General features: G+C 47.1%; 1 protein-coding gene across 1 annotated transcript; it reads left to right on the forward strand.

The window, feature by feature from the left end:
* The first annotated feature begins 3,829 nt into the window (after positions 1-3,829).
* Positions 3,830-13,444, forward strand: hoxb9a (homeobox B9a). The gene is made up of 2 exons (XM_076023639.1): positions 3,830-4,670; positions 13,087-13,444. Exons 1-2 carry the CDS (start codon positions 3,953-3,955, stop codon positions 13,320-13,322), a joined length of 954 nt encoding a protein of 317 aa, XP_075879754.1. The 5' UTR covers positions 3,830-3,952; the 3' UTR covers positions 13,323-13,444.
* The last annotated feature ends 11,553 nt before the right edge of the window (positions 13,445-24,997 follow it).

Consider the following 24,997-nt stretch of genomic DNA (forward strand, 5'->3'; position numbering starts at 1 on the left):
ATCCTCCGCCTGATTTGTATCTCTGTGTAAAGGCCACGCACATAAAACCGGAAGTGTAAGTCTACATACTACAGTCCATATTACATATAATACTATACATCATTGATTGTCTTTTGAATTATTTGATTTATTTTACAAACGTCTTCTTCTGAACACTGAACTAAATTATTACATTTATTAATATACTATATTTGTAAGGTTAATAAAATAACCTTATTTCAATGGCTGTATTGTGTACTAACTATGGGCGCTGTCAAACATTTTTCTTCACTGTTTTGTTCAAGTACAAGCAGACTGAATAATTTTTAACTTTCAAAAATCCTGTTATAATATTAGAGCCATTTTATTTTTGTTTTTTTTTCAGCACAGGACATTTAAAAGAGGATTTGAAAACAGTTGCTTACAGATTTATATGATTGGTTTTCTTAAACGTTGTCCTAGAGGGTGGAAAACGTGTCACGACGACTGAGACGTTCTACCATATTTCACTTTCCAAACTAAATACCTCGTGGATGTGCGTAAAGTGTAATTAGAAACACTGCCTATATTTATGCCTTCTAAAAACGGAGCCCTCTGTGGAAACGAGGGTTTTGGCTCGATGAAATGCCAAGTTACCGCCTGGAATTCACATGTCAGTATTTCAAACGGGATGATAGCGGCTTCGCTTCAACCTCTGTCACCGCCGCAGCCTCGGTTAGTTGGTTCCAATCCTCGTTGCAAAAAAAGAAGAAGAAGTAGAAACCATAAGCATTAAAACCAACGCTCTGGTTGTGTTCACTTGCTTTTAGCTTTGTTTTGCATGTTGTTGTTTTTCAAGCGATTGAATAAATGAAGTCGTTAAATCCCCCAGAAAATAATTAGCGTCAAGCTGCAAGTTCAGGAATGCTCGGCAACAAAAGAAAAACATCCAGTTAACACCGCAAACTTAAAATACTTTAACATGCGAAATCTGTCACTTTAGCCGCATGTAATATTATTAGTATTTGATCTGAATGCCACGTCCCTGTACCGATTAATCGGATTAAATCGTATCTCAACCTTTCACACAAAAACTTTACACTTAGCACCCTGGCTGCTGCTGCTGCCGCCACCGCTGCTGCTGTTGTTGTCGTCGCGCACACTTCTGCCGTAAAAAGCCCGTGCGTGGTGTTCATTCGTCACTTCTGTCACGGCCGGCGCGGCAACGTGCAGAAAATTAAGGCAGTTTGCGGACAACATGTCCTCCAGCTTTTTCAAGCGCCACTGTCTCCAATTAAGGCGCTCGTCTGGCTGGCAAGCAAGGGAGGCTCGGCCTCGCGAGGGCGGAGGCCCCTCTGAGAAATTAAAACTTGCACCGCCCTGCGGTTTGCGGGGAGGCCGCTCCGACTCGCGCAAATATTTCGAGCATCTATGACTGGAAAACAAAGTGGGGTTTCTCCGCACTGGACGTGTCGGTCGGCGACAGTGAAAGGAAGGCGGTGACACTGGGGCTCTTTCACCCAATGGGACCGTGACACACACACGCACCACACACACACACACACACACACACACACACACACACACACACACACACACACACACACACACACACTGAGCTGTTATCGCTTCTCGGCAGACCTTACCGCTGTTCACCTCATGATCACGTCTACACTTTTGATTTTTTTTTTTTTTTTTTCCATTTGGCTCCTTATTGGGTCGCTGTAATCCAATCAGACGCCGTCCAAAGGAGCTGGAGATCCTTTAGAGGGGGGGGGGCGGTTGAAGAACTTGGTGTAGCTTCAAGGCCACAACTGGAGCCCCAGGCAGAGTTTAAAAGCCTCCTGGTTAGATTTCTTTTCTTTTTTTTTCAGGTTGAGCGGCAGAGGAAAGCGGGGAGGGGGAAGGGGGGCTGCCTCGCCTCTGATCCAGCTCATCATGACTCCTCAGCGGACCTGAAAAGCTGCGCGACAGGCCCCTACATCCCCGACATCCAGCCTCGTAAATAACGGCGTTAGCTCCGTAAGAAAGGCAAAAGGCCTAGTTCATATTTAATCGTCGTAAATAACCGTGTTAGCCGTACATGCGACGTCGGGGGCGCGGATTTATTGCCCGAGCTGCGCGGGGCTGCGCAGAGTGCAAAAAAGACTCTGTGATAATTGTGGGGGGAAAAAAATATCAAGACTTACAATCCCGGTGACTTTGATAAAGGTCAGCAGGAAGTCAAATGTCTGCTTCTCTCTCTCTCTCTGCCAATCCAGTCGGCTGCTCCTCGGTCTGCTCATTAAAAAAGAAAAAGAAAAAAAAGCAAAACCCAGTGACGGATTCCATCCCTTTGAGTTCGCTGAGTGAAACAAAATGAGGCTTTTGTGCACAAATGGACACCCCGTTAGCTCCAGCACCGCAGCAGCAGCAGCAGCAGCACCACCACCACCACCACCCCTCCGCCTCCACCAACCCCTCCGCTAGTCACCATGAAGGATCCGGCCCCAGCAGTCACCGGTGCCTCCGTGGATCCGGCGTCCGAGCTGTGCGCAGTGCGCGCGCGCCCCCAGAACAGCCTGTTGTTCGGCGTGAGGAGGAGAGTGAGGAGCGCCCTTTGCCCATGCAGCCCGAGCCCGAGGAAGAGGGCTTTTTGCAGCAGCTTCAAGTCGCGTTTACGGCCCCCGAACTACCGCAGGCCATATATCAGCCCTATAAAACCAAAGCAACCGCCCTAATGCGGGATTTTATTATGGGTTTTAAAACGGGGACCCCCTCCACCCCCACCCCCCCTTCCTAAAAAAAAAAGTAGTCGCGGTAGTTCGCACTGTAAAGACAAGGGACTAGACCCCGTTTAATGGCACTCGTTAACCAAAAAAAGTGACTGTTAATCTGCCAATAAAAAGCGGGTTGCAGCCTCGCAGGAAACATCGCAAAGTGGATTTTTGGGAAGCTGCTGAACGACTTAACGCGTGTAGGTGCGAGTTTGTGTTTTTATTTTTACTAGATGGGAAACACATCTGCACTTTGGGAGTGTTAATGGCAGCGCGAGTCTGATGCAGCCCGCGAAAGTGGTGGTGAGGCGAGTCGTCACGCGCGCGCATTTTTTTTCCTTCATTCCCAAATCACGCTTACAAAAGCACCGAGCGAGCGGATAAATAATGCAGCGTAATATGACGGCGCCACCTTATTTATCAGCGCAGCAGGCGTCACGCTCCGCCGCGTTCCCCAGTGACACACACACACACACACACACACACACACACACACACAAACACTCACTGTCCACGCGAAGAATAATTGAATGATTTTATGTAATTCCACTCTGACAGCCGCCAGAGATGCGCGTGGATATACGGATACACACACACACACTCGCTTTGCATATTGCATATAAATAAGACAACTTATTATTTTGGGAGGAGGGCAATCCATTAAACCCAGTGTGTGTGTGTGTGTGTGTGTGTGTGTGTGTGTGTGTGTGTGTGTGTGTGTGTGTGTGTGTGTGTGTGTGTTGCCCCCGCGACTGATTTACGCTCCATTGACGCTTTATCAGCCTTCTTCGAGAATAAGTTCGGCCAATCATTTCGCTCCTCGCGCAACAGACCAGACGAGCGCCCCCCTCAACACCCCCCGCCCCCCCCCCCCCCCCCCCCCCCCCCCACACACACACACACACACATACAAAACACCGTGCAGGGGCTGCAGGCTGTATCACTTTGTTTCTCTATTGTGAGCAACTTGTTTGAAAAGGAGAGGGGCTAGTGTGTGTGTGTGTGTGTGTGTGTGTGTGTGTGTGTGTGCGTGAGAGAGAGAGAGCGAGAGAGAGAGAGAGGGAGGGAGGGAGGAGGGGAAGGTGGGGGCGAGCCAGCAAAGGGCAGAGGAGAGAACCAGAGAGAGAGAGAGAAAGAGAGAGAGAGAGAAAGGGGGAAGCGTAAAATCCCGTCATGTCTCTCGCCTCGTTCTCCATCTGAGTGAAACCGTGGTGGCGCCTCGCGGATAATGTCCGAGAATGTCCATTTCTGGCACTTTGAGCAACTACTACGTGGACTCCATCATAAGTCACGAGAGCGATGAACTCTCGAGCCAGGCTCGCTTCTCCGGCGTGCCCTACTCCGGCTCCTCCTCCGCTGCCGCGGCGGCGGCTGCTGCAGCGGCGGCGGCGGCGGCGGCGAACGCGCGGCACCCCGGAGGCGGCGGCGGAGCGGCGGCTGTGGTGCACGGCGAGCATCCTCACGCCGAGTCCTACCCGTCGTGCAGCTTCCAGCCCAAGCCGCCGGTCTTCTCCTCGTCCTGGAGCCCGTTCAGCCCGGCGCACCACGGCGCCAGCGGCCTGCCGGCTGTCTACCACCCTTACATCCCGGCCCAGCACCTCCCCGCCGCGGACACGCGCTACCTGCGCTCGTGGCTGGACTGCGCACCGCGCGGCTCCGAGCCCGTGCCCGGCCAGGGGCAGGCGGCGGGGCAGCAGGTCAAGCTGGAGCCGCAGCTCGGACACCTCGGCGGCGGCGGCGAGGTCCCCGTCAAGCAGCAGCAGCAGCAGCACGACAGCACCACCACGTACGTCCTGGAGTCGACGTCCACGGCGGCGAGAGAGCTGAGCAGCCACCACCACCATCCTCACCACCACCACCACCCTCACCACCACCCGCCGGCCATCCCCGGAGCGGGGTTCGAGGAGAATAAGGACATTTGCGAAGGGAGCGAGGACAAAGACGGCCTGGATCAAAGTAAGTTATTGGAGCAGGAAATAGCGCGCGGAGGGGAGAGAGACGGGGAGGGAGGGAGAGAGAGGGAGAGATTGTAAACGCTTTTAATGCCACCATAAAACAAGAACAAAGAGCCGGAGAAGCCAGAGTGTCCCCCTCCACCCCACCCAGCACAACACCACCACCTTCTGCTCTCCAACTTCACTGTCATATTTATTTCGCGTCGCCCCGTTTCCGCGCGACTCCAAAAAAAGGGAACGCCGTTGGAGAGCGAGCGAGAGAGAAAATAAATAAATAAATAATGTCCAGTGACGTTTTTGCCGTAAAGCAGAGCTTGTTTCCTCATACGGGAATTCTTCCAGCCACGAGAAAACAACAATCCCTTTTTTAACAATCGTAAACTGAAAAAATAAATCAGAATTTCGTGAAAGCGCAAAATCAGCGCCGCTTTACGCCGAAGTCCTGCAAAGCAAAACCAGTCCGGTTTCTGCTTTTTAGTCGAGTTAGAAATGTTTTTAAATAATTGAGAGGGTCGCTTTAATAAACGCCCTATTTCACAACAGAGTGACGCAGCTTCTAAAGGAAAAAAAAAACCCTGAATTTTTCTAGTTTTCACTGCTTTCAGTTTGCAGTATTTCTTCACCCAGCAGGTATTCTAGCTGCCTTGCAAGGGCGGGTGCTCAAACTGCGCTTGTGTCTGAACTCAGTTGTTGTGTAGAACCTCTGATGTCAGCCCAAAACTGTGACTGTATCGATCAGGATCAAACTGATTAGAACACCCGTCTTGCACGCGGACCTCGAACCCCCAACGCTGCTGCTGCTGCAACATCAAAGCAGAAGCGCTGCGCTGATGATATAATGGCAACGCATTCGCATAACGTGTTTTCCAGTTCTGCCACTTGACACAACCTGCACCGCAGGCTCGGTGTCATCACGTATGTGCTCCAGTGTAATAATGACGCGCCTGCGTAACCGGTTGGCCAAAAACGGAATTTCGTGTTTAGCAGCTGACAAGAGGCTCGCGCTAAACTTAAAAAAATAATAAAATAATAATAATAATAATAATAATTTGAAAATCATGAACGGAGTCAGGTCGTCCGTCACTGACCCGGCGGCTCGAGGCTGCTCGACCAGACCATGCAGAGGGAGCAAAGGCCCCATAACTCACGGCTGCAGCTCGGACTGGCTGCGCTGTGCTGGTGGTGGGGGGACAGTCGGGACGAGCTTCCTGGACTCCATAAATCTCCCGCGTCGTGTAAATCTCACCGTTACTTCGGGTGGCGCGTAAATATGCTCGGAAATGTGCGAAAGACGAGAGGATTGTGTTTTGCTAAATAAAATGAAAAAAAATTCGCTTGACGTCCAAATTTCTACTTCGCCAGCATGCAGGCCAGGAAAACCAAGGGAAAATATTCATGTTTTTTCACACCCAGGCTGTTGTTCAGCCAGTTTAAATACTAATATTGATAATGCTGGCACGTTCTTATAGATATAGTTTCAAAGTTCATCCCTGGATGTCGAGATAATGTTTGGAAATGCTTATTTTGCTCCACAGAAGTTCGCGGACACAAATGCTGAGACGTTAATAATAATATTTTACACTGTCACCACTTGACATCATTTTTGACGTTAAGGGGCCTTTTAAGGGTTGCCAGACCGGGTTGGTTCTGTTCTGACGAAACCATCATGAACCAATATGATGTGATCCAAGTGGCTCTCGTACTGCGCTTATTTGAAGTCATTCGCTACTAAGCGGGTAATATATGCTCATTTTTAATGTCTCCCCTTTACCACCTGCTATGTCTTAAGAACAGGCCGTCGCCAAAGTCGAACCATGGCTCGCACATGACCATGAGAAGGAGCGAACGTGCACGCAAATACGCGGGAGAAATGGACGGATGACGCGTTTTGTTGACCTTTGATTTTTCAGGATAAATAACCCCAGAAAAATAAAAATAAATGCACGTTCCGCGCACATGTATCACTCGGCCTGGCACATGCACAAAACCATTCTCGCGCGCACTCATGAAGATGCGTGGGCACACACTCAGCCACCTTATTACAGCATCGCGAGCGGGCAATCCATCAGGACGGCGGATGGAGCCCAGCACCCTCCAGTGTGAGTTATTAGCTTTCCCGCCAGTAACGCCGTGTATCCCGCCTGCAGTTGATTTGAAAGCGAGTCTGTGTGCAAATAGATTAAAAACCTTCTCAACTCCAGAGAAAGAGATTAAAGTTTCTGTCTGAGCCCAGCAGAACCTCTCCTGTTCCCACTTTTTGATGTTGGAACCGCACAGGGGGGTCAGTCTGGCTCGTTGTTGGAGCCAAACTGGCCAGTAGAGGGCGTTAAAGGTTGTTTATGTTGTTCACACAGCAGCCATTTTGAACAATATTGTCCAACAATCAGTGCGTTTACAGCTGTTGTTGCCCTAACAGGTTCACAGTGAACTGGAAGTGCACTGCAGTTCTTTAGAGATCCACTATCCCGTTAGATTCTTCTTCTCTGTATCGCTGCACACTGAACTCATGCTTCACTTTTGGACCGAGTTGAGAATGACACTATATTTTCCCAGATACTGTTAGTATTTTTATGACAATGAAAAGAGATTTATTGTGGTGGAGCTCCCGCAAGCTGCCTGCTTAAGCTTTGTGGTCACTTTGTTCTGGCGAAGGGAATCACATTTAAGGCAATGCCATCTTTGTCTCTTGCCGAGATTTATATGAGAAGATGGTACTTTCATGTGCCCACATGGAAAGGCGGCTTGAAAACCAGCAGCCCTGGTAGCTTAGCATAAAGACCGGAAATGGTGAAGCCACAAATGTGTCCATGAGGGTAACCAAGGCCACTAATCACCAAATAACTTTATATGTCCTTCAAAAAAAAAAAAAGCATGCGGTCTCCAAAAAGGCCATAAAATAAAGTTATTTCTGAAGATTTTTCAAGTTCAGTGCACTCTAGTTTGGTCCAACTTCTCCCAATGTCTTGAAAATGTTTTTAAAATCAAAAGAAGCATCGACTTTGGTGGAGAAGTTGATGATGAGAAAATGAATGACAAACAATAACTGTTTCTCTGCTAATCACTGCCTCGGGCTCCACGTTGGCGCTGATCATTTTCACATTGCTTGCGGGTGGATGTTCAACAGAGCTCTGACATTGTCTCAGACGCTGGCTCCACTTAAAAGCACTGGCAGTTCTAGGGAGCAGGCTATGGACTTTTGTAAACGAGGCGGGCTAATTGAAGACTTATTGATTAGCGCATCTCATGTGGCCAAATCTGGAGCGTCATAACAGAGCGCAGTTCCACGAAGTTGTAACAACGGCTCCCACTTCCACGTTGGCAAACCCCGAGTGAGGTCGCTGTGAATCCGACGCCGCAAAACCCACGATTGCCAGCTTGTCTCCAAGGCAGGATGCTCGAAAAATGATTTGATGGGCTTCAGGAAGCGAGTTTGTCAGTGACGGCCGGTGCCTGAAATCTTGGCACTTAACGCCATGCAGGAAAAAGAAAAACATCAAAACCGAGTTCCCCTTCCCCAGACATTCAAAATGGCCACTGTGCTGTCCTGTCATCCACTGTTACATCCTGTTCCAGCAGCTACAGATTCCCTTGTGTTCCCCTCGCTGGGCGGCCATCCAAGAAAAACTACAAGATTACACTTTAGTCTTTGTGCTGGCGCTGACCGGCAAGGCGAGAGAAAGTTATTACATTTATTAAGTTATAACATCGGGGTGAACGGCCCCATTAATTGGCTCGGCGTTGCTGGTGGCGGCCGGGCGAAATGGGGTCTTAGGGTTGGCTGGCTGACTGGCTGTGTGGGTTGGGTGGGGGGAGGGGTCGGCGGGGGCCGCGCCAGCGAAGGGAGATAAAATACGACTCGGGGAAATGCAATAACGTGCCTTTGGGATATACGGGAGGTCAATTTCTGGGACTATTAGAGTGAAATTGCAAAAGGGGACGAAGAAAGTGAGCGAAAGAGACGGGGGCTCGTGATCGCCTCTCAGCTGCTCCGGCCACCGTTTGGGATGCGAGCAGGCGTCCATCACGGTGACAGCCGTCTCCCCCCCCCCCCCCCTCTCTCCACAACCCCCCTGTAGGCAAAGGCAAACGTTGGTGCGCAATCCAAGGCATTGTGCCGCAGGGTTTCTCCGCGGCTTTTACGAGAAAGTCACTGCTCTCGTCCCCCCATTGTTATTGCGCGCAGTCGCACAATGGGTGGGGGAAAAAAAGGACACAACGGAACCCCCGTCGCTGTGTTGTTGTTGTTGTTGTTGTTGTTGTTGTTGTCAGTGTTGGTAAGTAATCTATTACCTAGTAATCCACTACTGAGTAATGTAACTGGATTACGGTGGCAAAACTGGTAACCATAGCATAATCACTTTATCATATATAACATTCCAAAATACTTTTCTGAAATATTTTGCGAGCTAAAAATGTCTTGTTTTCCACAAACTGTATGAAATTTAGAAAAACTTGCAGATTGATGATTGATGATGCAGCCGTGCGTGCAACATCATTGGTACGCGACGACGCACCAAAACAAGCATGGCGGTGGCAAAAGAAAAACCAACAGTTGCGTTTGTAGCTGGAAATACAAAGATTATTTTGAGTTCATCTCGTCTCAATGAGAGAATATTGCGGTTCGTTGTACGTCATGTGCAGGAAACAAGACGTTCTCAGCTGTTACTTTGTCTTTTTTAAACTAAAGTAATTAGTAATCGATTACTTATGAAACAAAGTAGTTAAAGAAGTAATTAGATTACTTTTTGAGCAAGCAATCAGTAATCTGTGGTTGGATTACTTTTAGGGAGTAATCCCAACAACAACGCTTGTTGTTTACGACGTGCACCACCCTGGCCCGTTTCCCTTTTGAAACAAAAAAAAGGGTGTCCAAGATGCACCATCAGCAGCCCCACCCCCATTCCCACCTCCAACCTCACCCCCACCCTCCACGCCGCGCCCAGCCCCGTCCGCCAGTTTGTCATCCCGGCTGACAGCCACGGTCTCGGCACAGCTCCGAGGGTAATGGATGGTCTTGGAGGTGATTATACACCCGGTGAATGCAAAGCACCCTCTTTACTGTGCGACAAAAGCGCCGCACGCACACACACACACACACACACACACACACACACACACACACACACGCGCACACTCACCACCACACCCCCTCCCCCTTCCAGCCTCTCCTCACCTCCTTACCGGGCATTATTTTGCTCTGAGATGAAATCGATCCTCGACATGCCGGTCATGTTGGAGAAAATTGATTCCTGAGGGGTGTTAGGGACATATTTACCGATGGGGGGCGGAGGAGGAGGAGGGGGTCGCTAACAAACCTGGCTGATGGGAATAATGTGGGGGCCTTTTACATCCAAATAGGGGCCAGAGGTTGGGAGGAGAGCTGTACATCACAGGCGGCGCTGCGGTCTTGCTCCCTAACCGAAGGATTCTGTGTCGAATGGGCCCTTGACTTATCATCCTCAGTAGATGCACTGTCCCCATCACATATATTTAAGTATGAAAATTTCATTTGAAATCATTATAGCTAATCTGGGAGACTGCCGTGTGAGCTAGCAATAAACCGTCATAACCTCCAAAGTCAAAACGCCGAAGCATCTGATCGATTTACTGACACGGATCGGAGTTCGCCTTGGTTGAAGAGCCAGAATGAGTTCATATTCCTCTGCTTCTTATTTAAACCTGGAGCGCAGATGCTACATGGACCTGAATGAGACTGATGGGTCGATATTAAAATAAACTGGCTGGCTCTGATGCCTTTTATTGGTTTCACAACATGGCCCCGTAGCAGGCTAGTCTTTGGTGGAGCTTTGAAATTAAAAAATTTACAATTTCTGGCAGCCCCAGGCTGGCAGACGCTTGTGATCGACTGTTTAGTGTAACGATGAGCAACACATGTAAAAGTACACGGCAAAACAATTCTCACAGAAACAGATACTTGATACTGTCTCCTTCTCAACATCGCTTGCCTGCTGATTTAGGCTTGAGTCCTCAAAATTTCACCTCAAATGCACTCACTTTGCTGGTTTTCCAACCTCTGCCGTTTGTCTTGCGGCGAATTCGTGTTTTTTCACAACAATTTCTGTTTGTACGTCACAATGTCTTACCCTTGACTGAACGTTCAAAAGTGCATGAATTATTTCCAGCGCACAATAAACGTGAAACCGCTCGAGACGGGAAAACAAAACAGCTCTTTGTTCACAAGTGGGAGGGGGGGGGGATATCTTTGTTATGAATGTCATATGCCGTTGCCTGAATTGCTTTGGCATCTTCGCATTTTGATTGTCACGGTGCTGAATTATTGCCGAAGAAATTGAAGACAGGCAACGGCGTCTGTGAGGGGTTGGGGGGGGAGGGCTGGCTCTGTGACACGCAGGCACACACACACACACACGGCTTCTCTCTGCCATCAAAAGGCTCTCCAGCTCTGCCGCTCCACACAACTTGTGAGTGATAAGATCACCCCTGTTGCCATTTTAGGCCAGAATGACTGCAGGCTGCAGCGCAGCTAAGTGAGAGCAACGAAAACTCCTTTATGACCCTTTGCAGACCTAATTTGACACGTGCCGTCCAAATAAATCTTGTTTCTTTGCCGTTAAACGGCACCCCGGCCCCGCAGCCCCAAACTAATTTGGCCAAAACATTTGGACAAAGCCTGATTAATTGGCTTAGAAGTGATTGAGTCAAAACCACAGCGACATTGGGAAACGTGTATAAGTTTACATTTTTTTTAAAAAATCTCTCTTTGGTGCCCTAGCTTTAGGGACACCACTGGCTATCAGTAACAGCTTCTTTTTTTTTTTTTTTTTTTAGAAAAACTGTGTTTTTTCCGATGTTCTGCCCTCTAAATTACTACAATCAACATTTCTGAAAATAACAAGATCACAAAGGTCATAAATTTTGACCTTGTTCCAGAGAATTCAGCAAACAGAGGTTACAGTTTGCTCCAAAGCAACATGTTTCCACCATTTTAAGTTCCAGGGGTTTTTTGCTTTTGTGGAAATCTAAACTCTGAGACTCCCCACCTGACATGGGGAAACGTATTAATATTTTTGTTCAGGCGACCCGTGTGTTCCAGGAATGTCCCACATGTTTGTCTCTTTCAAGTGGAGCTGTGCTGTGAGACTGCCGACGAGCGGCCTCATAGCTGGGATGCCTCGGTGCCTTGTCGGCCAGGAGGGAAGACGTGCAGTCGGCCCCTAAACTAGATCCATGCCTCCCAAACAAGAAGTGTTCGCTAATTGCATCAGTCTGAGGGCTATAAAGAGAAGCGGGGTGGGGGAGTCAGGGTGGCCTGTTTGGAAACACACACACACAGAAGAAAGGAAGGCGGAGATGAAAAATAAGGGGAAGGGATTCAAAACGTTCCTGTCCTGAAAATGATTCCGCATTCAAACGTCGGTTAGATGGCGTGCGCATGTTCAGAGGCGAATTACGCTCTCGGTTTGTATTCACTTTTAATCAGAAAGTAATTCTATCATTAAAAAAAAGAAGCCTTTGCCTAAAAACAGGTCAGGTTTTCTACAAATGACACAAATATCGTTGTATTTTATTGTTGTAAATCCGAATGGGACACAATGTAGTATTTCAAAACAACAACAAACAAAACAAACAAAACATTCCGTTTGCGTTGAATTATTTAATAGGGCAAGAGAGAAAAAATGTTTCCCTGCCATCCCCATGTCACTCGTAAATTCCCCGCTCTTTATTAATTCAGCAGTAGTTGATCAGATATGGCGCGATGACAGTCGAGCTGCGATATGATCATCTTTGCTGCAAAACAAAAAATCCCCACAAGCGCTGCATAAAGGCGCGTGTGTGTGTGTGTGTGTGTCGTAACTTTCCTATATGGGGGAAAATACCCATTATTATTACAAAAAACTGCTTGTGTCTGGCTGCACATTAAGACGTCTTGTTGTTGAATGTACCAGCGCCTTTTATTTCCGTATTTGTCATTTAGTCACACACACACACACACACACACACACACACACACACACACACACACACACACACACACACACACACACTGTTCTTTAATAATCTCCCAAATTACAGTTTATTAGCCGTGGATATTACAGTTCCTTCTGCGCGCATTCACACCATCGTGGCGTGTGTAGCCTCCTCTTCCCGTGCGCAGAGCGGCGTCTGTTTTCCACGTGCTGTCAAGTCAAACAGCCGTGGATCTGCGCGTGTCCAATTCGCGCCCTACGCTGACACCGTAAACGCGTTACGCACCAAACTGCCAATTGCAGTCAGGTGTTTTCCCCGAGAAGCCTTTACGCGTGATATGTTTCGAATTTTTTTTTTTACGTCCCCGCAGATGCTCTTTCCACTGCAGCCAACTCACTCACGTCACTCCATCTATTTTATTTTATGATTATTAATCTCTCCGTGTTTCTCTCTTTCTCTCCTTCCAGGCGACCCCTCGGCCAACTGGCTTCACGCGCGCTCGTCCCGGAAGAAGCGCTGCCCCTACACCAAATACCAGACCCTGGAGCTGGAGAAGGAGTTCCTGTTCAACATGTACCTCACGCGGGACCGGCGGCACGAGGTGGCGCGTGCGCTCAACCTGACCGAGCGGCAGGTGAAGATCTGGTTCCAGAACCGCAGGATGAAAATGAAGAAACAGAGTAAAGACCATCCCAAGGACTAGACAGGGCGGGGACTCTTCGGTCACGCGCACGCAATTTTTATTTTTATTTTTATTTTATTTTATTTTTTACGCACGCATCCACGCACACCTATCGACTGTTACGAGCTCTTTAAAAAGTAAAATAAATAAATAAATAAATAAAAAATCCAGAATTGAGCTTCAAGCTGAAAATAAATAAATAATAATAAAAAAAAAAAACAAGAGATCAATTCCCGCTATTGATCAGTGACGGACCCAAAGGACGCGCCACCGCAAGGTCGGAAACATTTCCTCGTGTCGGAGGACAGAGCACTGGAGTGGCCTCAGAGGATGATGGGTAACAACAAAAAAAAAGATCCTCAAGAAGACCAATTTACTCCTCTTCCTCAAACGACCCCTATTTAAAAAAAAATTGTTGGACTGTCCAATGAACTGAGACCAACTCCGAGTGACTGACTGACTCCTTCACAGCTTCGACCAGAAGCCTCCTTGTGACGGGTGGTGGAGAGGGGGGTGGGGGTGGGGGGTGCAAACCGCTATTGATATAACAGTAAGAGGGGGGGGGGGCGAACAGACGGCGTGTCTTCTTCTCAAGCACATCCTCCCTTTAGCTATTCATTATTTATTGTTCAGTTGCTGACACCAGAGGCAGGCTGGCGCGCCGAAATGCTGAAACCAAGATTTTTCACGTGGCCATCAATTTCTCTCTCGCTCTCTCGCGCGCACACAGTACTACCCCCCCCCCTCCCCTCCCCCCTTCTCTCTCTCTCTCTCTCTATCTCTACTTGTTTCTCCTCGCTGCTGCCACCACTTTTGGCCCGGCGATACGGGCCCGCGAGCCGCCGTTTGTTTCCCCGGGTGTCGTCGGCCCTAAGTAATGAGCAGGAGCAGGAGGAAGAGGAGGAGAAGGAGGAGGGCAGAAAGGGGTGTTCGCCCGACTCAGCAAGCCGGGGAACCGATTAAGGCTGTAGTCGATACCCCGGTCTTTTCCCACTACCTCTCCGGATGCTTTATGCGCCTCCTCCGCGGCCTTTTTATAGGCCGGTGTTAGTTACTGCGTCACGCGTAGACGTGGACTTATCCAGTGATCTGACAAGACTGGGGGGCCTAAATTAACTAACCCGGACCTGGTTACGCGTGGTCAGCCCTGAATGGGTTCCCCCCTCTCTCTCTCTTTCTCGACTCTCCCGGTGGGTTCTGATCCATCACACACACACACACACACACACACACACACACACACCGTCGAACCGCGCTTTTCCTTTAAGGTGAACAAAGAACAAACACACGCTTTAACCAGTGACACACAACCTCTCTGCGCAGTCACCGCATCCATATGTTTGCTTTGCAGATATTTTAAAAAAAAAATGAAATCATCTATATTTTTCTACATACGGTATGTGGCGGTGGCTATTGAACTGCTATGCAAGGCGGATTTTATTTCTAATTTCAGGAAGAAAGAAAGGAAAAAAACAAAAAAAACTGTGCGTCACAAAGGTTCCCGAAACGCAACTTGAAAATATTTTCACGTCTCTTTTTTTTTTTTCTTTTTTGAACAATATCCCTTCCCAAACAAAAATACTTAGATATTAGATATTGCCTGTGTTGCACCGTTGTACAAAGGGACTTATAGCAGAACACTGCAGATTTATCCGTGCTCGAGCAATAGTGTCAACATTAATAGCTGTTGGACTCCGGTTTATGTAGAATTATATCGACGCCGGAGTTAAAATATGAAGAGGCCTCGTTGACGGCGGCGCTCCGAGTGTCAGCGTCCGGTGGCAGCTTTATGGACGGATCATAAACACGTGGGGCTTTTTACGGCGCTTACAACCCCGTAAGAGTGTGTGTGTGTGTGTGTGTGTGTGTGTGTGTGTGTGTGTGTGTGTGTGTGTGTGTGTGTGTGTGTGATGCCGGCAGATCAGGAAGGCTGCTCCTACGCCAACATTGTAAAAACATCGAGGCCCACGGTAGCTTCTCGCGCACGGGAATCGCCTCGTCTTCATTTTTTATTAGCATATATGCGGAAACAATGAACGGGTTCATTTTTCTTTCTTTCTTTTTTTATTTTTTAGATTTTTGCCCCCACACCCCCCACCACATTATTTCAAATTTTTAAATCTATAATATTGTTGTTTTGTTTTTTTGTTTTGTTTTTTTTTACGACAAGCTGCAAGCGTCCGATCCTTACAAGTAAAAATAATAATGTTTACATGCGCATGCCTCGGGTCACTTGTCATTTTAATAGCGTCACTTCGTCTTTTTAGCTCCTCTGTGTACTTGCCGAACAATTAAAAACGGACTAAATACGAGTTTCTTGACATGAAATATTTCTAATTTATTGTACATAAAGTGAGTAACCTCGTCTTTCGTATTGGAATGAGTTTAATATACTGAACAAAGTGTTTTTGTTTTGTTTTTGTCGTATTGGAATATGGCATCTGACTGTAAAATATGTTTTCTTTTGTCTTTTTTTTTTTTTTTTTTTTAAGAAAAGAAAAAGATTTCCTGTCCTTTAGATTCTGTTTCCATGTTGACGTGCCGACTGTCTGAGTGATCTTTTATGATGTCAGTCCGACGAGCTCTTTGTGTCTGTGTATGGTCTTGTTCAATACCGATGCCTCCAAGAGACATAAGAGAGGAAGAAATGAATCGATTAAAACCAAGTAACGACTTTATCCGAATGGCCATTTCAATTCGAGTGACTGAGTTTCCCCTCTTGCTTCCATTCCTCGCCTCAATGTATTTACACTTCTGAACAAAGGGGTGCTTATTTTTTTTTATTTTGTTTTATTATTTTTTTTTTAGGGTTGTTGCTGTTGATAACTATATTGTTATATGCAGAAATCTGTATTTCACCCACCCCCAATCCCGCCCTCCTTCCCCTCCCGTCATCTAATCTAAGCCACGTGAATGCAGTTAAGGCTTAACTGCAGCCCGCTTTGATCCTCTTCATGTCACATGTTCCAATTTTCTTTTCTTTTTTCCTCGAGTGTCCTCCTTCCCGTGTTGTTGTTCGTGCGATGGCACTGCTGATGCTGGATTCTTATTAAAGAGACTTTACACTATTTACCACCGCGTGCTGCGGCGATACCCGCTGCCTTCTTGCCGCGAGGCGAACTGAGATTGCGTGTTATTCTTTTTTTTTTTCTTTTTTTTTTCTTCTTCTTATTATTTTTACGATTTCCGGGCCAAATCGAGCGTTTTCTATCATTTCCGCCAGGGAAATAACTCATTCCGTCCTGCGGGGCGAGAATGATGAGAAAGTTCAGGGGGTGCGAGTGAGCTTCCCCTTTGCTCTCCTCGCGCTGGTCTGGTGCAGTTTTGAGTTTTGGGTCTCTGTGGGAAGACAGGGGGAGACATGGGCGAGCGGGTGGGGGGAGGGTAGGTGGTGCTGGTGGTGGTGGTGGGGGAGCGGATGAGCCAGCATGTGTTGGAAATATGTGTGTGTCAGTTGTACAGCGAGGCTCAGAAGGAGAGGGGCGTCTGTTTGGCTGCAACACCAAAAGACTGTCATAAAGCCATAAACAGCCCCAGCACCAGCACCACCACCCACCAGCACCACCTCCCTCTCTCTCTCTCTCTCTCTCTCTCTCTCTCGCATCCCCAACCCCCCACCCACCCACCCACCCAGCGCGCCGACGATGAGTGCATTCATTAGCGGCGGCGTCATCCGTCCATTAGTAGCCCGTTGAAGCCGCTGCGGTTCCTCCGTTTGTCTCCGGGCCCAGATGGAGCGACAGACACACAGTCTGCATCCTCAGCCCCGGAGCGCCGCAGCCGGAGGCGGACAAGTTTGTCCCATTTGCTAGCTCTTCTCGCGAAGAAGAAGAAGAAGAAGAAGCAGATCGAGACTATAAATAGGTGAGCGCAAAGCAACGAGCAGAGGGTGGAGGGTTGGGGTGGGGACGGGACGGGACTAACTTTTGTTAGGTAACATCGTAAACACACTGAGTCTTGAGGGGAATTTCCCTGATATACTTTTTTTTCGAAAGAAGAAACTGTCAAAGTAAAACTATTAGAACTCACCCGAGTTCGCCTGGCTTTTAAGGAATGCTACAATCACCGGTGTCATATCGAGGGCAACCCCAGCCTTCTTCTTCTTTTTTTCCCCCTCTCTCGCCACACAATCTCTATAAATCTTCTCAGCCTCCATGTGACAACCGCATTTTTAGAGGTATGAAATACCAGAATCAGCCTGCGTAAATTCCGCAAACCCCAAAGAGACCCACCGCAGTGAACCACAGCGACACATTTAGCCCTGGTGGCCCCACAGTTTCAGGCCCTGTTTTCACTTGGTCATTTCATGCGTTTTTTGCTGATCAGATTACGAAAAACGCATGAAATGACCAAGTGCAAACAGTCCAAATCCGTTTTGACATCCGATCGCATCGCATAAAAACGCATTCGTCACGGACGTGCGAACAGAATGCGACTTCAGTCCACATTAACGACCGCCTACTCCACTCACCTCTCCCGTGTACGTATTTGGTCGGCTCCCCAACGTCCGCCGTTGTCATTATAAAGTTGCAAACAAGAAGCGAAAACAAATCATTTTTGTTAGACTCGTTTATTAGCATGCCAATAAATTTCATTCCGGATTAGCGTATTTTGTCAGCGGAGCAGCGGTCGCAATTCCCCACATATGAGATTAAATGTGTGACGTTGCATCCCAAATTTGCCAGCCAATGTTGATCCGAAAATAAAGTCGTCACCGCTCTGTCCCAACAGTCGTTACTCCACGTTCGGATCCATACGAGCTGCAGTAGAATTAAAACGAGTGACTTGATATAGTCCGCAAACAGGAAGTTGATTCTTATTCGCTGTCACGTAAAACTCGCCATGGTTTTGCGCTTTACTGCCCCCAGTCGTTAAAAACGGAAATGATGCACGTTGCATTTGCATAGGTTCGGCAGGGGTGGGGGGGTGTGATGCGATCACAAATGGCACGCTCGAGACGCATGTTAATGGCTGAGTGCGAACAGATGCTGTGAGATCCATTCTCGTGATCCAATCACCCAAAACAGTTACAAGTGACCAAGTGAAAACAGGGCCTCAGTGTGAGCGAGCGTCGGTGGAGGATCCCAATTCTTATGAGTGCACCTCGGAACGTATGCAGATGATCCTTTATAGCTTGCGCTGGGTATTGCAATTCATTTGACAAGTAATGAGAGAGTCAGTCACACTGAGACGAATTAGAAGCCAGAGTAATGAACTTCTGCTGCTAAAATATCACTCATTCTTGGCTGGGTCTGGGTTTTTTTTTTCTTCTTCTTCTTCAAAGCTTTATGAATGACTTTCATATGTAACTAATAAAGGACCATGTCGGTCAATCAAAGGAGGCGCAATCCATTTTAAGATCCTGTAGCTGCCTATATTAAAAGATATAAAGCACACATTCATTCTGCGCTGGACCAAAATCTATATTACAATAGATGTTACCCAATGCATCCTAAAACTATAAATCTGCTTCTATCCGACTATGATCATACACTGGTGTGCAGTGTTTTCGAGTAATTTATTACTAAGTAATCCACTACTGTAATTAAACTACTTTTATAGTAACAGAGTAATGTAACAGGTTTACTGTGGCAAAACTGGTTATTATATCATAATTACATTATCAAGTAATTATTCCATTACCTTTCTGAAATATTTTGCTAGCTGAAAATGTTTTATTATCCACAAAATGTCTGAAATTTGGATAAACTACCAAAAACTACGAAGTCGCAGATTGATGATGCAGCCGTGCTTGCGACGTCATTGATATGCTATGACGCACCAAAGCAAGCGTGGCGGCGGCAAGAGAAAAAACAGTGATTGTGTTTGATAGCCGGAAATACAAACATTATTTTGAGTTTGTCTCGTCTAAATCAAACAATATTGTTGTTCGTTGCACGTTATGTGCAGGAAACAAGACGTTCTCAACTGTTAGTTTATCCTTTTTAACTAAAGTAATTAGTAATTAGTTATGGATTACTTATGAAATAAAGAAGTTAAATAAATAATCAGGCTACTTTATTAGGGAGTTACCTTTATGGAGTAATCCCAACAACACTGTTAGTGTGTCACAAAATTCCTCAAAGTGTATTTACAGAGCTGATTCAGACGCCACCGTCGCATGAGCCGCTGTTTGTGCAGCGGCGGCTTCACAAGCAACGGTCGACAGTCCTGGCGAAGAGACGCAGAAACGTAACATTGCCGCCACAGCCTCCCTTGCTTCCCCCTGCGCTGCCTGGACCCTGCCAGCCAGCCAATGAGGCCTCAGGATGTGAGTTGCTTTGGGCCTGGGCCCCAACAAAGCAATCCCATAAACCATCTGTAGACTTGGCGACGGATGATTGCGATACTTCTCTGAGGTCTAGCAGGGTCGGCGCTTCATTAAATCCAGAAGCCCTGTGCTCCGCCGCGGGCCTCCCTCCAGCCTCGGCACCGGCTGGCCCGGGAAGAGCCACAACTGCACACCGCCTCACTGCTCACAACATGGGGGCTGTGTGTGTGTGTGTGTGTGTGTGTGTGTGTGTGTGTGTGTGTGTGTGTGTGTGTGTGTGTGTGTGTGTGGGTATAAGGTGAGCAGTGAGGTGAGGGGGGAGGTTGGGGAGTGGTGTTTTTTTTCTTGACAAACAGTAAATCTAAGGGAATGCAGCAGGAAGGAGCCTCGGACCACAACACAAATCCACATCGGGTTAATGCAAGGATGGCTCTCGACTACAAAGACACACACACACACACACACACACACACACACATACAGGCTCACTGCAGGGAGACACGTCTGACTGAGGAGGACGAATCAGGAGCGGCCATTATTAAAGCTGAGGCTATTTCCAACTGTGCAGCTACCTGGCTGAAGTCAAACAGCATTTCTGATAGTGCTTCATAAGAAGCATGCAGAGGCTGGAGCGGATTTCCTGTAAGTGAATTCAGGGCAGCAGGAAAGTACTTCCTGTTCCTGTACGGCGCTAGCTTGGCTCAGTGCGTATCTCACCGACCTGCTGTTGACGCAGTCACACAAACACACACGACCAGCGACACCTCGTCCATATATATATTGTCCAAGTGTGAGGCAATGGACAGGAGACGTCCACATTAGCTCATCACGCAGAGATTTAGCTGCGCGGCTAAGGCGGACGAGGCAAAGGCCGATATTTTCTCGGGCTAAATGAGCTGCGTGAGACAAACCACCAGCTGCTGTGGGTGAAATTCATATTTCAACGGGGACGAACGTGCCCGGCGTCTTAAATTCATCGGCCCCGTATTAAAACACAAAGAAATCCACAGATAATAACACACTGTGGGTGGATAGAGTGCAGCAACACCACCTCCCTCAGCCCCCAAAAGACACACACTCGCACACACACTTTAACACACATGCACACACACACAGTGAATGAGCTGTTTTACAAAGCATTGCTTCTATAATTCATCAAGCAGCGGAGAAGACCATTCATATTCATAAATTCCATCACAGAGAGTTATGGTCCCGCTGATAGAAACGGCTGTATGGATCACATCACATCAGCCATTCTGGACTCATTAACAGTTGGATGGCAAGTCAAAGGCTGCTGGCTGCTGGCTGCTCCTCCGCACATCTTTCAGCTAGCTTAAAGCTCTAAGTAGGCAGAGGTAGAAATAAATAGATAAATACAAAGCAAAGCAATACTTATAATTATAATTATAATAATACACAAATATAGCTTGCATCTCTACGTCTCTGCGTATCTGAAATAATTACAGGAAAAACGGGAAATTGAAAAGCAACAGTATCAATAATAATGCAGCTCCCTTTGACTATTATTCATTATAGAAGCTATATATTCACCATGTGAGTGAAAAAAAAAAAATCAAATATACAAAACAATATCAAACTAAAGGCGTATCCTCCGTCCGAATCTACGCTCCACAAAACGCACATGCGCACTCATATATGAATAAACTGAATAAGTCCATTTTAAGTGTAAATTTTTATTTCATGTTCAACACAGTTTTGGGTTGATTTAATTTCGGTTTTCCCTAAAGCTCAACAAATACAATTTGTTTAGATTTGTTTTTTTTTCAGAATTGTTTTATTTTATTTTCTACTTATACAGCTGCCGGCTATGCTGTACTTAGCATTACATTTATATAAAATTACAATTTTTAACATTTAAAAAATATTCTCACACTCAACACATACATCTGCCTCCTGGTTAAATCAAACAATTTAACAAAATTATTACAAAAACATGAACATCCAGTATCCTAACATTTAAAGAATAATGAAACACAAATTGAAACCTCCTCACTGAAGCTTGTCAACAACGGCTCAGCTTTCCGGTGAGCGGACTGAGAGCCCGAGCAGCGGCTCCTGCATGTCCGTTTCCTCCGCCGCCTCGCTTCACGTCCGTCTGAACGCTCCGCTCCACTTTGTTGCAAGCCGCAAATCTCCCCCGCCGGTTTGGGTCTCTTGCACGTTTAGCCCCGTGTGTAATTGTAAAAAATAAAATAAATAAACCAAAAAATAAAATAAATAAACAACCCCGGACTCGCAAACGCAGCGTCAGGGTTTGTTTTATTTCCGATCACAAATTGTGATCGGATTTCTCCCTCCGGTCCGATAAAACTGGCGCAGCCCTCTTCTTCTCCTCCTCCTCCTCTTCCTCCTCTTCCCCTCCGTCCGCCGCTCTCACGTCAGCTGCTGCGCACACTTCCTATTTTCAACCTCGGGAACAAACTGCACGAGAGGAGCAGGATGTTCTGCGCGCACCCGCTGTTGTGTGAATGTGTGTGTGTGTATGTGTGTTTTCTTTTCTTCTTCTGTAGGAGCAGAGCAAAAAAGGAGAAGAAAGAGCGGTGTGGTGGCGGCGGCGGCGGTGGTGGGTGGAAGCGCGCAGGGTGCGCACAGGGGATGGGACGCGGGAGCGGATGCGTGCCGGCTGGAAGGAGAAGCCGCCGCCGACTGTCGTAAAAGCGGCAGCGAGGAGGAAGGAAAAGAGGAGCGGGGAGCAGCAGGAAAAAAGAGAGGGGGATCCAGCGCGGCGCGGTGCGCGCGGCGCAATAAAAGAATATGACGGCAATAAAAGTTTATAGCGTATAAATTTCTGAAGGTTAAGAACTAAACGGCTGTAAAGCAAACACGCCGAAAGACAAAGAAGGAGGAGGTGGTGGTGGTGGAGGGGGAAGAGACGCAGGAAATAAAGGAGGAAAAGTTTCCAATTCCGCCGTCTGATCGTTTCATTTGTAGGTTGTGATGGAAGATTCTGGGGTTACATCACGAGATGAAACACTATATATATATATATATATTTAAATTATTATTATTTTATAGTTTTTTTGTGGGTTTTTTTTTTTTTTAAAGACAAGGACGAAGCTATTGGAATGTAACACCCCCCCCCCCCCCCCCCATTCACTCACGTGTGAGCTTTGTGTCAAAAGAGAAGAGAGGAAGAGATTCCTTCCTCTCGCGCCCCCCTCCTCCTCCCCTCCCCCTTTCCCTTCTTTTCAACTTTGGGAGTTTTATGGTTTTGTTGCCGTTTGGGCCCTATTGCTGTGTGTGTGTGTGTGTGTGTGTGTGTGTGTGTGTGTGTGTGTGTGTGTGTGTGTGTGTGTGTGTGTGTGTGTGTGTGTTGTCTCCCGTCTGACCTCTCGCTCTGTCTTTATGTCACTCAGATGCACCCTTCTTGCAGCCCTGGCTGTCTGCAGATAGATAAACACACACACACACACACACACACACACACACACACACACACACACACACACACACACACACACACCGCAGCAGACTGCTGCACTCAGGCCGGATTCTAAGCTCGTTTCTCCGGCCTACATGGACAGCAGTGAGGGCCCATTGCGGCGCCTGCGCACCGGCCGCGCTGTGAAAACGCAGCAGCAGCTCCTGCCGTGTGTGTGTGTGTGTGTGTGTGTGTGTGTGTGTGTGTGTGTGTGTGTGTGTGTGTGTGTGTGTGTGTGTGTGTGTGTGTGTGTGATGTTGTTGTTGTTTGTTTTTTTCTCTCTCTCCTCCTTCATCCAGAGCGGCTGTTTGCGAGTTTAAAAGCCCGATGAAATGAGTTGTCGCCATTAGGTCTGTTCCTCCTAATGTTTCTCGAACTGGCGCGTTTCCGTCCGCAGGGGTGGGAACATAAAGAGCAGCGCCGCAGCCTCCTCAAATAACCCAACAACTGCTTTTACACACTGTTTACAGCCTGTAATTTAAGGAACATACGCAGCATCACACACACACACACACATACACACACACACACACACACACACACACACACACACACTCACAGGGGACCGCAACCATCATCCGAGGTCATAAAATCTGGGTTTGTGACCTGGACTTAACTAACAGTCACACACTAACACTTTTCACTTGGCCACGCGGGCCCATTCACTGTTTTTCTACGCTGTTTTACGATGTGCGCAGCGACACACGTGGCGACCTAGAAACGTTAACATTATTATTATTATTATTATTATTATTATTATTATTATTATTATTATTTATAATAATAATATTATTATATTTGTACATATTTTTTATAAATTCAGATGAATGAAATACAAACATTTCATTAAATCAAAAAAGGTACAGTACAGTGCAGCGCACATGTTTCCAAGCGCACTGAGAGCTTTAAAAACATTAATCAGAATTTCTTTTCAAATATTAACTGCAGCTTTGAAGGCCCTTTTCTGCGTATCAAAAGAACGCAAAAAATATTACAAATCCGACCGAGATAATTCCTTATTCGTATTTCACTTGTTTCCTCTCCCCTTCGGCCGCCGCAAAATCCCCACTCATCTATCTTTGGATCTCAAATTACCACGCGCACCCATCCTCCCCCCTCTTCCTTTTAAAACGGCTTATGTAATTTGATGTGCGCACTTAAAACAACCATAAAAACCGCAGCGCCGACCGACCTCACCCCCCAACGTGGCAGTACCGTGAGCCGCCACTTGATCGCGCTCTTGCTCCACCGATGAAAGGGCTCTCGCTTGGAAAACGCGCGTATGTTGGTCAGCGAGAGCTGCTGTTCTGTATACTGGGACTGTGAGAGTGGTGCGTTTAGGAGTTTGTTGTTTATTTGTTTGTTTGTTTGTTTTTTTAGGGGGGGTATGTTTGATAAACACACAAGGACTCCTCTCATTGTACTGGCTTTTAGATTGATAATGGGTAAATTAATGTAAAAATACAGGTTAGATATAGAAAATCCGACGGCCATGGTGAAAATATATGTGTTCTTTATTTAAAATGTGATTATTTGATTGTACCAGAAACTCAGTCTGTCGGAGCAGGGATTTGACACACTTGATGTTTGTGAAACATTTTGATGGAGGTTTAATTCGTGATTGTGCACTTGTTTTTGTTTTTTTGTTTTTTGCGTGGCTGCTATGGATGTCGTCGATTGTTCCCTCCACTGTATATATTTGTAGTCGTCTGCCGTCTCACAAATACACACTGAGCCCCATGTGGCGGTTGTCGTCGTTATTGTTGTTGTTGTTGCGGCAGGTTCGCACATTTTCCTGCTGAAAATGGAGATTTTCCACTTAATTGCGCGCCACCTTTTCACTCCCACCATGCAGAGACCCTCAAGAGGACCGACTGAAGGGGTGAAACACTGCGGTATTGAGTTTTTAGCAGGCTGCAGATGCTCACTGAATCAGCTGATTGCCAAAAGCAACGGTGATTATTATTAATACATTTGAGGTGT

The sequence above is a fragment of the Nelusetta ayraudi genome, unplaced genomic scaffold, assembly GCF_046127955.1.
Source record: "Nelusetta ayraudi isolate G7.1 ecotype Tasmania unplaced genomic scaffold, CSIRO-AGI_Nayr_v1 ptg000016l, whole genome shotgun sequence".
In the NCBI taxonomy this organism is placed as follows: domain Eukaryota; kingdom Metazoa; phylum Chordata; class Actinopteri; order Tetraodontiformes; family Monacanthidae; genus Nelusetta; species Nelusetta ayraudi.